The 16,077-nt window shown below is 40.2% G+C and overlaps 1 protein-coding gene across 1 annotated transcript in view; it reads right to left on the reverse strand.

The window, feature by feature from the left end:
• The window catches only part of DCAF12 (DDB1 and CUL4 associated factor 12), a 32,811-nt gene that overhangs the window by 5,118 nt on the left and 11,616 nt on the right, over window positions 1–16,077 (reverse strand). The window contains exons 3-7 of the mRNA XM_009331563.1: window positions 8,078–8,284; window positions 6,744–6,804; window positions 3,469–3,662; window positions 2,334–2,399; window positions 1,463–1,625 (exon numbers count right to left, since the gene is read on the reverse strand). Of these exons, the coding sequence (XP_009329838.1) occupies window positions 1,463–1,625; window positions 2,334–2,399; window positions 3,469–3,662; window positions 6,744–6,804; window positions 8,078–8,284 (691 nt within the window). The remainder of the gene's footprint in view (window positions 1–1,462; window positions 1,626–2,333; window positions 2,400–3,468; window positions 3,663–6,743; window positions 6,805–8,077; window positions 8,285–16,077) is intronic.

Raw genomic sequence — 16,077 nt, forward strand, 5'->3', positions numbered from 1 at the left:
AGCAGGTGCATTTGGAAGCTGAAAGCACATTCGGGTAACACTTCAAAGCACTTAAAAGTCAACCCACATTTTAGTCTGCAAATCAATAAACAGCCTACTTTGCAGAGGTGCTGCACTGCACCAAGTCCCAGTGAGATCAACAGAAAGTTGAAACACTCAGTATCTTGGCAATTAATATTACCTAAGTGCCTCCACCACCATGCCAAAAAAGAAAGATCCGCCTCCTATGCAGAACAGAAGACAACATTGAACAAAGGCTTTCTCCAGACATGAACTGGAGATGCCCCAGAGATACTACCTACACATAGATCATCCCCCCAGCAGGGATGATCACATACTCAAGGCAGAAGCTTTCAGCCACCACTGGGCACCACACTCCAGTGTCTTGGTATTTCTTCCCTATGCTACTGAAGGGTGACAGTGCCAAAGACCTCCACAGAGCCCTCACTGACAGCGGGTCAGGACAAGGGCTATTGCTGGTAAGATGTTCAGGTGACAGCATGAGCTGGTGAAGCACCTTTTCTCATATTATAGAAGCTTCTCCCATATCTGAAAGAAGCAGACCTTGACATTTATCTGGACAGCACCGTTCAAACTCCAGTTACCACATAAATAAAACTTTCCTAATCCTTGTCTACATGCATTCTCTTTTGATAACTTGCCCAATTTAGAGATGATGCCTAGAGCCAAGCTAAATAAGGACTGAAACCTATCAGTCTGGGATTAATATGGTTTAAAATGGGCAGCACAGCACAGTGCCTTCTCATGCCTGAAAATAAAGGGCATGGGAAGAACCTTATGGGACCATGCACCCTGCAAGCCCTCATGCTTGGCCCTGGTGTAAGGTTCAACTGGACATACTGCATCCACATCAGAAAAGGAAAACAGCACTCAAATCTGCTTTTTTTTTTTTTAAGAGTGAGCTTTTGTATATTTAAAGCAAATAAATACACATCAAAAACTAAGAGTCTCATTCATGGCTTTAAAATTACAAAGCAAGCATTCACTCACAGCACAGACTCCCAATATGATAGCACAGAGCAGACAACATGCTTTTTTTCCCCATTCCCAGAGAAAAATGCAAGAATTGACAGTATTAATAGCAGTACAAAGACTGGATTTGCTTTGAGATGAAGTAAAACAGAATAAGATGCAATAAAAAATAAGTAGAAGTAAAATGCACACTTTTAAAAGTTCAGTAATATTTGGACGGTGTACAATTTAGTTGATCATAAAAGCACTAATGTTGTCTATCATTAGATTTTAGAGTTGCTTTTAAGTTTGGTTTGTTGGTTGCTCAAGGAATACGGCCATAAAAGCAAAACCTACATAGACTATCAATCAATGATTTGGTCTATCGCACCAAAACCCCTTCCTATTTATCAAAAGCTTATCTTACTGCAGTCTTAATAGCTACTTCTGCAAGCAAACCTTTTGAAGCACCCTTTGACAAGTTTCTTACCACTGCCTCGTTCTTTGGAACAGACGGATTTAACATTGTGAGAAGGCTGCCTGGGATCCAGAAAGGAGACATGTGCCTGTGATCCTACTGCATACACTGACCACTCCTGACCATAAGCCAAACACACGTTCTCCCTGCAGTATGGCAATTTTGTGGAAAGTAACTGGAAACAGAAGAAATAAAAATCAACCCATTATGAGAAAAGAGCAAGATGTTAACAGAACAATTCTGTAAACTCTGTTCAAGGAAGTTGCGGTGAAAAAAATAAAATGCAGCTAAAAAATAAGTTCACCACAAAAACAGAACTTTAAGAGAAAAGCAACAACCTGATGCAGAGAAAAAACCCTGAAGGAGATGGGAAGCCTTATCTGAACCAAACTGAGATTTAGAAAGGCTGAAGCCAAGTATTATGCAAAGAACAATGAACATTTTGGCAAATTGTTTTACATCTTTCTAAGCTGCTGTTATTTCTTCAGCAGGGGTACACAGACATCAGCTCTCAGCTGAAAAAGCTTATGTCACACACTAGCATAGATATGTCTGCGTTTGATCTGCAATTACACTTCAACAAGTGCACTTCCTTTATGAACACTGCTAATCAAGTATCCATCATACTCTATGGAACGGTTCACTTCAGCTCACCTTTAACTGGCAGAAAGTTAAGAGCACTTCCCACCCTCCAAAATAAGGGGCGTGGGGAGCTCCTCTCCTCAAGTTCTGATTTTTAGGACATTTCATTTTACATAAAGCTTTTAAGTGTTTTACAAACACTGCTGCTCTTTCTTCAAGCATTTGAAGGAGATGAAGAATAGTGAACAGCCTTAACTGCCAGGCAATTTTTGAAATTTTACACCAACAAACAGAAAAGCACCTTCGATAGCGTGTGCTCTGCTTTCCAAAGATGAAAATACCCATCTAGAGACACAGCTCCCAACTCCTATAAAAAAAAAGTAAGAGAGTTAGTTTCTGTATTATACATGTCCTTACAAATTCACACTCTCTACTAGGCAGGCTGCATACTCCAGACTGAACTCATCCATGATCATATACATGCTTATCAAGATAAATTTTCATTTTATACTGATCTTGATAGAATGCAATACAGCACAAAGATGCCAGGTAGAATAAGAATTAATAAAACAAAAAATAACTTTCAAAAGTAGAGATCTTGTTAGACAATCAAATAATGAATTATTAGACAGCACAAGCTAGAGTTGGCAATTCTCTTCAGCAGCTCCCACACTGATTCTGACCCTGAAGCAAACATTTCTTTCTAGGCACTGCTCTACTGAAAAAGCTATTCGAAGTCTCCATCACAGAGGAGTAATTAACAGCTCTAGTGAAAAATAAAGCCCACAGGAGCACCGTGCTTCTGAAAGCACGCCCACCTTCGCTTCAGACCACCTCTATTGTTTGAGGGCAGAAAGAAAAGTAGTGGAGGATGAATTGCTACTCCCACTAGTAATAACAAGAGATCGGCGCGGGGGAGGTTAACATTTACTGTTTGTCAAATGCCAACAAAATAACACTGAAGCAAGCACTGGTGCCTGCCCTGTGTGTCAGTTACCTCACTTGCTGAACAATCCAGTAACGACTGTTCCATCAGAACAGGAACTGCCTGAATGTTAGCTGGTCTTCATGAAAGGGGAAGAAAAGCAGCAAGAGCACTCAAGAATGGGATTCAAGCTGCAAGAGGTGTTTTGGTGCTTTATCTGCTTCTTGTAAACATTCCTGTGCTCCGTAGGGTGCAAGTATAAAAATCAAACCCACAAAATTGTTCCTTCTGAAAACATACGTCTTTTTTCTACTGGACTTCTCCATTCACTTGGGGCAGAAGCAGACGTAGCAGATAAAGGTGACCATCTCATATGAGAAGGATGCAAAAGGATCAGGAGAAAAAATATTAGGCTGCTTCTCCAGTATTTCTGATTTAGATTACTTTTTTCTTTTTCTAATACGTATGGACAGTTTTAGGACTTCTCAACTCTCTTGCTTATCTTACTGACCTTGTTCTTATTGTTGAAAGCCAATGCTCGGACTTTGCAGTTGTCAGGATTGGTGTTCTCTTTGGGGATATCCTTCAGAGCCCTGTGTGTTATGTGGGCATAGACAGGAACTTGAGAGAGATTATGCCTGGCATCGCTTTTGGACAACACATCCTCTGTGACTTCCCAGAGACCCATCGAACCATCCCGGGAACCTGAATAAACAGTCCATAACAACATTTCACATACATATAATTCCCCTTTTTAAAAAAGGAACTGCAATAAACAATAGGGTCTGAAAGAAAGAAAGGATACTATTAAGTTAATCTAACTGAACACACTGTTGGTGCCTATACATTAATTATTATTAACAAAACCATGATTTTGCTGAGTTTACTGAGCTGTAAAGTTCGTAACATTGTGAACTCATTGTCAAACAGTTTGTCTACACAGTTTCCAAGCAGCTATATCACCTCATCTGTTTTCAACTGATTAGGATGCATCAAAAACCACAAATCTGTACAACAATCACCATTAGAGAGTCACACATAGAATAAACTCGGAAGCAACTGAATAGCCTACACATTCAGCCTGGCTTACCAAGGCTGAGATTGACAGTCTGTTAAGCCAATGTAAAAACCTCCAAGAAAACTTAGTTGGGTTTACACCAATTTTGGATCATTTGATTTTTTCCAGTATGCTTATAGACATGTACACACACATTTGTGAACTGAACAGAAACAACTATTTCAAACCACAATTTGTATCAAATCTATTTTTTAAATTATTTTTCTTAAACCCATGCAACCTTTTGTTTAAAGAATGTAACACAGGAACTCAGGCTGAACAAGCAAGAACTGATTTTATTTTTCTACTGAATTTGAAGATATTAATCTAAAATATAAATTAACAAGAGTAACAATACTGGATGAAGAAAGCTGAATGTCTGTGGTTCGTAGATCAACACAGGCTTAATCCAAGGCCCTATACCCATCCCTCCCAGTGTTCAGGCAACTCACTTCCATCTAAGTCAGCTCAGACAGATTTGACATGTACCTCAATCTCTTCCGGTACATCAATCTCTGCCCTACACAATGTGAAAAACACATCCCTCCTTCTCTCACAGGGAATGCAAAAGAAATATTTCATGTCTTGAAGATGCCAGAAAAAAATATCTACATCAGACTGTCAAATTGATAGGCTTTGGTACATCATAGGAAATAAGCTGCAAAGACACTTAAGCAAAACATCTTGTTGCAATGCGGGTGGTCCAGCACAGCAGGGATGGCTTCGCCCCCTCACAGAGGGATTCAGTCATTTGCCACTATCACCTACTACAACCAAACACAAAAGGAGCTTCCTAATGGCACTGCATAGCAGCAGAGAGCACATGACACTACATCCTGCCAGTCAATTTACATGCTGATGGCTTTTAATGGCACCTAATCTTGTGCTGAATACTCAGCAGTAGAATTTCTAAACATCTTGACATGCTTTAGGAGGAAGCTGTCCCTTTTAATAGCCCTAGCAGGGGAAAAAGTCAATGTATGTTGCTCAACTGGTTGGCCTTGAAGCCAAGGACAGTATCGTTTGTTACCCTAGGCTCATGCCATCCTGGGAATTATTCATCCCATCCGAAGCTTTTGCCATGGAAATCTTTTCGTCTAGCCAGTACAACTGAGTGGACTGATGCATTCTCCCTCAGCTATGGCTGCTTAGTCCAGAGTTTAATTTTATGCTTATGGACTACTGAAATACACTGCTGAAGAATTTACAGGCAGAGCCCTGCCTTCTTCTTGCTGAAGTTAACACAAGCAAGAGGAATAATCAAGCCCCTGGTCCTCTTTGTACTCATTCAACAGTTTTGACGGCAGCTAGAAAATACACTGCCAAATCTTGAACCTCAGGCTACACGATCGGTGTGATCTGCCATGGGACCAAATGCCCTTTTTTCTTCCTGTGGCATTTAATCTGCCCCAAGAAAGTCACGAAAAATTTGCATTTAGTTTCTCAATTGAGATAAAAATATTTGCTATATCCTCAACGTTTGGAGTTCAAATATTTCTGCTCCCCGCTTTCAGATGCAGATGTAAATCAAAAACAACGTCAGAAGTTAGTCGTCTTTGTTTTCTCCTGATGAGGATCATCAGCGAAGTTCTGAAGAACTCAGTGTAGCAATCAGACTTGCTAATGGCTTTCAACAAGTTTTCCCTGGTGTCTCAGGTCCGGAGACTAGAACCTGCATCCTGCTGTAAGCTTCATACAGCAGAGGACATGGCAGTCTTCTACTCACACCTCCACCCTTGAGCACGCAGAAAACATTGAGAGCAACACAGTTCAACCTCACATGCTGTGCCTCTATTCCACTGGGTCCTTATCTTTCCCTTGGATATCTGTAATCACCTCTGCTGCTCTCTCCAAGCTTACTAGCTGACAACGTTTTTTTAATGCAGATATTTGGGTTGGAGACTTGCAAAGATGAAATTTTACATTAAATTCAAAATCAAATTCCAGGATTAGCTTTTTGGTTTTTGGAAAAAAAAAGAAAAGAAAAAAAAAAGAAAAAATCCTACTAACTAACAATTCAAGTTAGTTCATTTGATTTTTATAAGAGACTATTACGATTTTGTGTCACCTGCAGTTTGACACCTCCCTGTACAGAATACTACACCCTGTCAGCACAGAAAGACAGTAAACTACTAAATTAATGCAACAGCATATTAGTATTGCTGCCTTCACCTAAGTAATACTTTATGAAGTTACACTGATTGTCCAACTAGTTACTAAAAAGTCAGTAACTGACCTTTTCTATTACAGCCTTCTGTATTAACTGCCATAGCGTATGTGCATGTACACACATACACACACATATACATACAAAACAAACAGTTTTCATTAATTAGTCTTTCACAGGATTTCAGGAAACCAATATTGCTCTGCTGTATTCCAAACTTATTAAATGATAAACAACACCCCTCTTGAAATTATTCTTCTTGTGTGGAATCCTTCCCTGTAATTCATTTTAGAGATGTTCAGAGATACTCTCACGGCAACGGCTACTGGAAAGGCAGTAATATTCCCTCCAATACTAGAAAAATCAAACCTAGACCAGGGTCCTACAAATAAAAAAAAGTGAAGCACTGTACTAAAACTAAGAAGGGTTTAAATAGCCAAGGTAGTTCCAAGTGGTTTCAAATGCCCTGATCAAGGTGCTTCCCTAAGACCTATAAAGTGCTGTGCATCAGTATAAAATTCTGGAAAGGCAAAAAAAAGGAGAGAAAAAAAATCCACTTTACCAGAAACAGCCATAGTATCACTGATCCACGCAATTGAAAATATCCAATCCTTATGTCCATCCTAAAAGAAAAAAAGACAGTTTTTTTTCTGTGCCATTATACCCTAGAGTAGTCTCAAAGCAGACAAGTATTCTTCACTTTGATTTTTAGTACGAACTCAGAGGACAGACCTACATCAAAAACATACAGATAAGATTCCAGTATCAAGCTGGAGCAGTTTAAGTATCTAACAGTAATTTTAACTTTTTTTTTAATTTTGTAGTGTATCATTAATAGAGAGCAATTAGATGATGGAAAAACAGGTCTCTGACCAAGGACAAATTGATCTCAATTCTAAGGACTTAGACTTTTTTTCCATTTTGAAAGCAGCGCTCTTCACTTCTGTAAAGTAGCTACATACTTTTATTTCCTCAAGTGCACATCCCTACTATAAAAAGTACCCCAAACCTTATGTTTACAATATATGACCTACAGATTAATTTTTCAAGACTATTAGTTCAAGAATCTTTTCTTTAGCAGGTGAGAAAACTATGGAGGAAAAAAAGACCATAAGGCTCTAGTTCTGTCTGAAAAGCTGCAAAGTCACAGCAGCACACAAATGAATAACAAGCCATACAAATCTTCAGAGTCGAGCCTTTCTGCAGCTGGTTATCTGCTACTGCAGAAACTCTGACCTGACCTCTGCTGTTGTAGTTAACGTCTACGTGAAGTCCTGAGTCAAAAAGGAGAAATGAGAGAGAAGTGCTTACAGGATACCGCTATACTCATTTCAGCTTTTTGTCTTTTTAAGACTGGCTATTTTAAAAGGCCTCATGATGTTTCAGAAATATAAGCAGTACCAGAGTCTATCAAACTGCCATAAGCCACTGGGTTAGAACTAATCCTCAAAGCCAAGTTCTGCCTCTGGAATAATACATACATAAGCTGCACTGGAGAAGGGGAAAATCAAAACAGCTTCTGTCAACTTTTCAATTTCTCAGAAGAGCTTTTTCACTAAAACTAGTTTCAGAAGTCATCACCATAATTAAACTTTAACATTTAGGATTTTGTTACATTTTCAGTCCTTAAAAGTAATCTGAAGTAGACCTGAATGAGGATGAGGAAGAAGAAATTTGGCTCAGAAGCCTGAGAATTGTCTCACATGTTTGTGTACTCACTCATATTTAAGACATCTTGTCAAAAAAGACAACTTAACTGGAAATGTTTTCAAGCATTCAGAAATTCGCTCTCCACTACAGGACTCCCAAATCTTAATCTTGCTCTGACCTTACATACTTCAAAGTAGTAATTCTTGTAAGTGACAGAATAAACTTCCCCCGAATACTCCCACTTACATCTCCCACACAGACAGGATCGAGTGTAGGCAGGCGGTAAATTGCAAGACTGTTGGGGTTGTCTCCACCTGTGGCCAGAAGGGTCCTCGAGGGGTTGAGCTCAATGGCATGAATACCACATCCCTGCTGGTTGACCATGCCGGGTTCACGATCTTTCAGAATAGGAATCTTGGTAATTTGACCAGTCTGGACATCTACTACAAATAACTGGGGAAAAAAAACAGGAGATGTAAGTCATCATCGAACAGATAAGAAAAACAAGGTGGCCAAACATCCTCCCTATTTTGAACTGACATTCTTCCCAAGTTGGAATCCACAAATGCTGCAAGTATGGCTGAAAAATGCATAAATTCCTTCTTAAAACAATTAAACTAACTTAATTACAGTAGGTTTTATTTCAAGCATCCCATTTGGTTTTCACAGCCATAGAAGAGAGAAATTTGTCACGGGAGGTTTCCCATTTAACAAAACCCCTGAATCTAAAACTCTTTTCCCTGTTCAATACTGTGACAAAACAATATTCTTTTCCAGTTTCCCTGTACAACACTGAGAAAGAGACTCACCTCCAAACAGTCAATAAGCCCCAGGGGCCTTAGCACAAGTCTCCTGCCTCCCAGATAAGACACTTACCGTGAAGTTTTGGCTTTGGCAAACTGACACTTTAAAAACTCATATAATTGGAGTTTATTTTCTGGTGATACACAGAGAATAGTAACTAAATATAGTACTGCCAGTACAAACATCTAAAAAAAGATATCTATAGCTACATACCTCATTCTGCAAAAAGACTAGAAGTTGGAGCTCTATATCACTGTCCCCTTGAGAGAAAACTCAGTTATACAGCCTTACACTCTTCAAGCAGACATCATTATACCCAGAGTTGCGTCAGTTCAAACGTATATGACCATAGGGTTACAGTCTAAATCAGAACAAAGGTTTACATCGCTTGCCAAAGTGCACTTTCATTTGGGAGGCTCTTGTGCTGGATCATTTCACAGATGATGTTCAGAGGGCAGCTGCACGAACAGTCAAATAGGTGTAATGGAGGGGACAAAGCCCTGTGAGGGAACATGAGTGAGAAGCAAGGAAATGGAGGACCTGAAGCTGACTTGGCACTAATGAAAATTATGTAGAATCACAGCCCAGGATTATAATTAAATTACACACACATACACACCCCCTTAAGCTTCTTCCTTCTGTAACCAAAGAAAATTGTCTCAAAGCCTCTAGAAGTGAATTGAAGATGGAGAAGACAACAACAACAAAAAAGAAAACTCAATGCAATTTAAAAAAAGGAAATTGTTCTGAAATCCTTTGTCAGACATTTCTAGGACAGAAGAGAAGTCTAGAGGTTCTCAGAGAGAAGTTATAAATACAAGTTGGTTTTGGTGAACTCTCACAGACTGTAGATCTGTTCTTTAACAAGCATAAAAAAAACCAAGAAAATTTAGCAGCATATCTATTATTCTTGATGTACTGAACTAGCAGAATATTAACGTCAAATCAAAATCTGATGAAGTATGGTATGTTAAACTCATTCTACAGAGAAAGCTGAAATACATTCATCACTATTTGTGTGTTGTGTCTAGAATTATGCACCTTCAACCCGCAACTGATCTTCCTCTGCAGTCTTGCACAAACAGGTGACTGTTCTACAGGGACTGAATTTGCATGTTTAGTTCTTTATTTCGTATGCAGGTGTTGGGTCAGGCAACAGCTGAAGTGCAGCTGAGTAGGAGGGAGGCACCCCTCACTTCTCCCAAGCCTTACAATGCAGTTCACTGCCTGAGACAGCTGGTAAAAAAATGATGCACACAGCAGCCCCTCTGCCCTAACCACGTCCCTGGAAATTAACACCTGCACTGTAGGATCAGGACCAGTAATTCCCTCTCCTCTCATCCTCCCTTGTCCTTCCTCTGTGAGTGCATACCCTCTCTTCCTCCTCAGTATTTCCTTCCAGCAGAAAGGCCCAGTTCCCTCCCCTGTACTCCTTCAACTACTGCAAAAAAACCCCAAACAAAATCAACAGTTAAGTGCCTAAGATTAAGGCTTGCAAGTGTTATCTGCAGGTCCTAAAGCTGGCATCAGAAGCGCTAATTAGGAAAACCTATCCACACCTCAGGATGTCCACAGACTCTGGAAAATCATGCTTCAGCTGGAAGAGATTCACACTTCGAAGAGCATCTCAACAGGTATGAGGACTGCAATTAAAAACCCTTCACGTTCTCCAGTCTGACACCACTGTCATACATCCCTGTTTGATACTAGGTTAATAAACACTTACTCTAATGCAAAATTCCTTTAGCTAAACTCTAAATTAATTGGGCTGAAAAGATAAAGAACTTTGAAACACACAACGCTGAAGCATCAGACCCTCACACTTCTGCCCTGGATCTTCAACCTCAACATCATTTTCCTGTAAAAAGTTTCCAAATTAAGGTATTCTCAGAAGCAGCAATAGGACATATTTCTCACAGTGCTTTCATCTGCTTGTACCCCACTCTAATCCATCACCAGCCCTTGAATTGCCTTGTCATTTCCTCACTTTTCTCTTCCAGTTGCCTAGTATTACCATAGCCAGAAAAGCAGCTACTCTTAGGGCAAGAAATTTCACACAGTTAAGGGGACTGGCTTTGTAGTTTCAGCTGTAAAGTTTTAAGCAGTAACTTCTCTCCTTGCTTGGTAAGGAACTTGGCACACTGTGTGTAGTTTAAAAACAACCACGACCACCCTAGCATAAAATAAGTCAAGCACTGCCTGCGTATGCTAGGACTCTTGCATCACCTGGGGCAGGCCAGGAAGCCAGAAGCTCACACTTGCAAGCTGCACGACTGCCAAGAAATCTTCCCTGTAAATCCACCAAACAGAAGCCAGGAGAAGCCAAACAGTTGTTAGACACTTCTAAAGCCAAAAAGGGAGAAGTGTTAAGAAACAAGACAGGCACCCAACTAAGAACGCAGAAAATCCGAATACTGTTTTAAGAGTTTTAAAGACACTATAGTAAATAAAGTACAAAATATCTGACCAACTTTAAACAAGTGCAGCCAAAACCACAGCATACAATGACATAAATCCAAAGAAAAAACAGAAATTGGCCTACTTCTTCCAAGCAAACTGGTACCTTTGCTACTTTTGAAATAAGTACATCTGCAAATAACTCCAAAGCTGCCTGGCCTCTGAGAGTCTTGACAAAGTCCTGATAGATGAACTATACATTTTTTTTTTTCTTTATCTCAAGCAGGAATAAGAACTTCTTTTCCAGCTACTCATTTTACAGAAACTAAATTAAACCAGCCACAAAAACCTTTCCTGGATGAAGTAAACTCCCACCAACCTCCAAACAGTGAGCTGTGCATATTTGTCCCTTGATTTTAAGCTTTGCACATAATTCAGTTCTTCCTGCTAGTAGAACGTATGTCAGCCATTAGCGTGTCAAATAACTTGACATCCAGGATTTACCAAGCCAGGATTGCTTTGGCCATCTGCCAGAAGTCAAAGGACGACACTTCATCTGTGAGAAACGGAGCAGACTCAGCTATCGTGTTCTCCACGGGACAACCTTGTTCTAATAAGGAAACAGGCTGGATGACATGACAGAGAGAAATTCATCTTCCCTCTTTTTTTTTTTAAAAGCAATTCAGATGTACAGCTTGTAACAGTGCTATCACTTGAGGATCAAGGCAGACAGGCACAGGTAGGTACTACAGTTGTCATAACCATGAATCTTTATGACCTGGCCCAACTTCTCACACCCCATGAGATTACTAGCTGTATGCTTATTTTCTTTTTGGTTTGCAGAAGTGGTGAGAAGTCATTCTGGCGAATGGCCATTTGACAAATACAATTACTATGTGGCTGTCCCCTTTTCAAACTGCTTACGATCAAGATAATCAGGAAACTGCCCCACTTCATGACTGAGGAACTTCATTAATCAACTTGCCAAAAGTAAAGACTGTGGAAGGGAATCGAGTATCTGAGGACCAGGGTCTGAACTGCAAAATCCATCCTTCTCTTATATACAATACTGAGAGCAGAATGGTTTGCCGGGCTCTTCTGTCAAGTCTACTTCCATTTTTTGACCTGCCTTTCGGAGACAACAGTTTAGGGGGGAAGAAAAGAACCTAACTAAAGTTACCAGTTCATTAAATGTAAGTGCCCTTCCCATGCATCTTTAACTGAAAGCACTGACTTTATACAGCAAAATTAAAAAAAAAGGCCTGTGAAATGCCATTTCAAGGCAGCACGTAGACTCTCGTGTCCTCTGCTGCTGCCCCTGCACACAGAACAGCAGATGAACAGGCAGCCCTATCTTTTAGTTGATAGTACAAATCAATTGTAACAAAAAGAAAGTGTGACACCCTGAGCTACAGCATGTTTTTATGACACAAGCAGGATGGACAGATTTACAAGGCACAAAAAACATGCATGAAAGACTGCTTATTCTTCACACAAGAAGTGCTCATGATGCGCCCTGTGCCCCAGCTCTTCACATACTGCTCTCAGAAATCACAGGCACATTCCTGTCATTCATACTAACATTTGAAAGAAACCAAGATAAACACATTGCCTTGCTAAAGTTAGGGCCACTAAGAGAGAACCAATCGTGACGAAGTTTCACGATTGGCTTAAGCCAATCTTTGAGAATCCACAAGCTTCTTCCTCACCCACCCAAACAGTCTCACCACCCTTGTGACAGCAACTAGTGCTCAGGTAGGCTGTGAGGTCAGCTGGATCATATCTCTGTCTGCAGTGAAAACTAACCCTACAAGAAAACCCACCTGAACACAAAGCAGCAAGCTGATCCAGCTGACTCCCCAGCCACACGCACATCAGTGCCAGCAAGAACGAGCAGGTGGGAACATCCCGTTCTGCAACAGCACAACTCCAGACCAGCTGAAGCTGGTCACAAAAATTTCACCCTCAGCCAAGCTGGAAAACAACATCATTGTTCTCCTTCAAATTTGTTTTTTACTAACAAAACAACAAAAGCAAGACAATGCTTACAGTATCATTACACCAATAGCATTGCTGGTCACACTAAGTAGCACTGTTTGATTTTCCCCAGTTCTCAGTTTTGCCTTTTATTCAGATTGTAAACATCCCTCTTTTTTGTGTTCATAAAACGCCTGGCATAAGGTTCTTCCATTCTACGGCAATACAGATTTACAATATGCCAAGTCCCAAAGAAACGTGTACTCTTTAAAGACTAAGCTATCAAACCGGCATGTTTCCTTTCCAGGGTAGATCAGAACACGCACTCATCTTAGCACAAAACCTACTTACAGGTTGTGCAGTACAGGCGACACAAGTGGGTAATGGCCTTACACATCCTCCTTGAAAGGGTCCAAAGAGAAACAATCCAGAACATAGTGACCATCTGAGAAGTGAGCAGTGGTAAAAGCAGCCAGCAAGTTGACTGACTCCGAATTCACAGTCCCAGAGACAAGACCACGCAATCAGGCACTCTACCTTGCTATGAAACTCTGAACCACTACTAGCTAATGGGCACGCACCTTGACGTCATTGAGTTTGTTCACTGCCAAAATCACATTTGTCAGTTTTTATTTGTGTCTTGCCCTCTGTGTTTAATTCCAGGAGGTTGACAGACAGTTAACACATGTCGACAGATGGCAAAGGATGGAGAAGTGAGAGACTTCGCCTGCTAAAGGGCATCTCTACCACCCACACCATACCTGGCACGGAAACTACCAGACTCTGAAGACAGACATGGGTATCACATGCAGTTGACAGAAATCCAAATACCCTTGAGACCAGAAACAACACGTGGCTATTTACTCACAAGCCACTGAAAAGAAGGTGAATGGAAGTGTCAGTTGTAGGCATCAGAGTTCTATTTACACCGAGTTTCAGTCACTGTTCAGTGGACTTTGGGCAGAGTTACAAACTGTGGGAGCATGACTTCTCATTCCCTCCCTGGGATCAGAAACGAGCAGTCTTCTTGATTCTTCATTACATGTGCAAAGCCAGAAGATACGTTAACTTGCAAAGCAAGTGGAAATCATTTTCCCCATAGAAAGTCCATATTCACGGATGGAAGAGTAACTGTGCACTGTATTCTCACCACTACAACCCCAAGACTGCAAGACTAGGTTGTAATTGTATGAGATGCACAGAACAGACATGGGATCTCTTGAACAAATTAAAAGTCTCTAAGAAGAAACAAGAGCTGGTGATTTACAGCAGGCAGCATATGCATCCACCAAAGAGAGAAAAGGTATCAGCTAGCATTCAGAAAGCAACCCATTCATGCCTTGGAAAAGCCACCTGAGAAAACAGAGGAGAGCATTCGGTAAGGAAGTTTTTAAACACAAATACATCTATCAGGCCTGCCTGGAAAAAAAAAAAAAGAGCAAACAAAAGTATTAGATTCCAGGCAATTATATTCTCAAGCAACTGGAAACTAATAAGCTGCTTGTATTTAGGGAATGATTTACAGCTCTTGGATTTTTTCATCCTTCACAATTAGCAAAAGCATTATGTCCTGAACACGTACACAGAACTAAGGGAACCAAAGAAGCTGCAAAATGATTATTGGAACTTCTTTTTAGAAGCTGCTTTACTCTTCATCATTTCCTGAAATAGTAAAACAAAAAAAAAAAAAAAGAAAACTACAGCAATCTCATGTTCAGTGTTTTCATTTGCCGTACGCTCACCTCCTACATAAGTCTCAAAGTTTCTCTAAGAAGCCTGAACAGAAGACACTGATTACAGACAGCATCTTCTTCTGAGACTTCACTGTATCTAAATTACTTGGTAATTTAGATGCCGTGGTGACACACCCTAAACGTCTGCACCTCCCAGAGGTTTGCCTGCTCACTCATTTGAATTAGAAAAACTTTAAGAAGCCCACTGCATACAAGACCTAGGAGATTCTTGCAAAGATGAATCCTGCCCCAGAAAAGCCCAGGTGATTGTGTTTGAATTTTTAGACACTCGAATGCTTGTATAGATTCCATAATTCTAAATCTATCAGAAAAAGCATGCACCTTTAAGAAACCCAAATATTTATTTACAGCTGGCCAACTGTGAGCACCAGGATCCACTGGAGAACAGTGAAGTTACTTCATATACACAGTCATACCCAGGAATATTTCTAGGATGAAAAATTATACCAAATAATTAAACAAGCTATAATCCTCATTAAAAATAAGCAATTGACGGAGAGCTCCATATTCTCTTCAGTGTGTATAGTGACTAGGACTGTCAAGTGACTAAAACCAAACTTACTCCTCTATGACAGGAGTGTATTTTTGTTTTGTTATTAAAAATAGTGAATCCTTCTGGCACAGCCTCGCCAAGGGCAAATTATAAATTAAATGCTAAAAGCTCTCAGTGCCACATTTGAGCTTGGATTAAAATAACTCTTATGGTTGATATTTTTCTGTTGCATTACCTTTAATTACATGCAACTCCAATGCAGCAACACCATTAAAGTCAACGAAGTTGTTTTAGATTTACTCCCAACTTAAATGCCACAACTTCAGCATATGAGAACTGGCAAAGGAATTCTTCTTTATTAGGTCGCTTACTCAGGAGCTGGGAGAGAAAATCTCATAATTAGAGTGTAGAGTTTAACGCTCTACTTGTTCAAGTGTGAACACAAAGCAGCCAAGCTAAAGCTATTACAGTATTCATAACTCATATACAATCTTTCACAATGCTGAAGTGACTTCTTTTGTAATCGTTGTATTTTGCCTAACAAAAGACGAGGTCCCTCTGTAACATTAAGTCTAGCCGTGGAAGCATACACTTCGTTGCAGCGTATGCAGTGGGGAAAACAATATGGTTGAATCCCTCTTCAGTTCTGCGATTGTTTGGTCCCAAACAATTTTCTGCAAGGTTGCGTTAACAATGCACTTGCCCATTTATCTTCGCTGCAGCAGCGCTTGAACTACAGAAGTTACAGAACACAGCAAAACTGCTGCAGCTCTATAAAAGACGCAGTCATCTTGCTAGAGTAAGCAAGATTTTTTGAGAGC

The sequence above is a fragment of the Pygoscelis adeliae genome, unplaced genomic scaffold (assembly GCF_000699105.1).
Source record: "Pygoscelis adeliae isolate BGI_AS28 unplaced genomic scaffold, ASM69910v1 Scaffold68, whole genome shotgun sequence".
In the NCBI taxonomy this organism is placed as follows: domain Eukaryota; kingdom Metazoa; phylum Chordata; class Aves; order Sphenisciformes; family Spheniscidae; genus Pygoscelis; species Pygoscelis adeliae.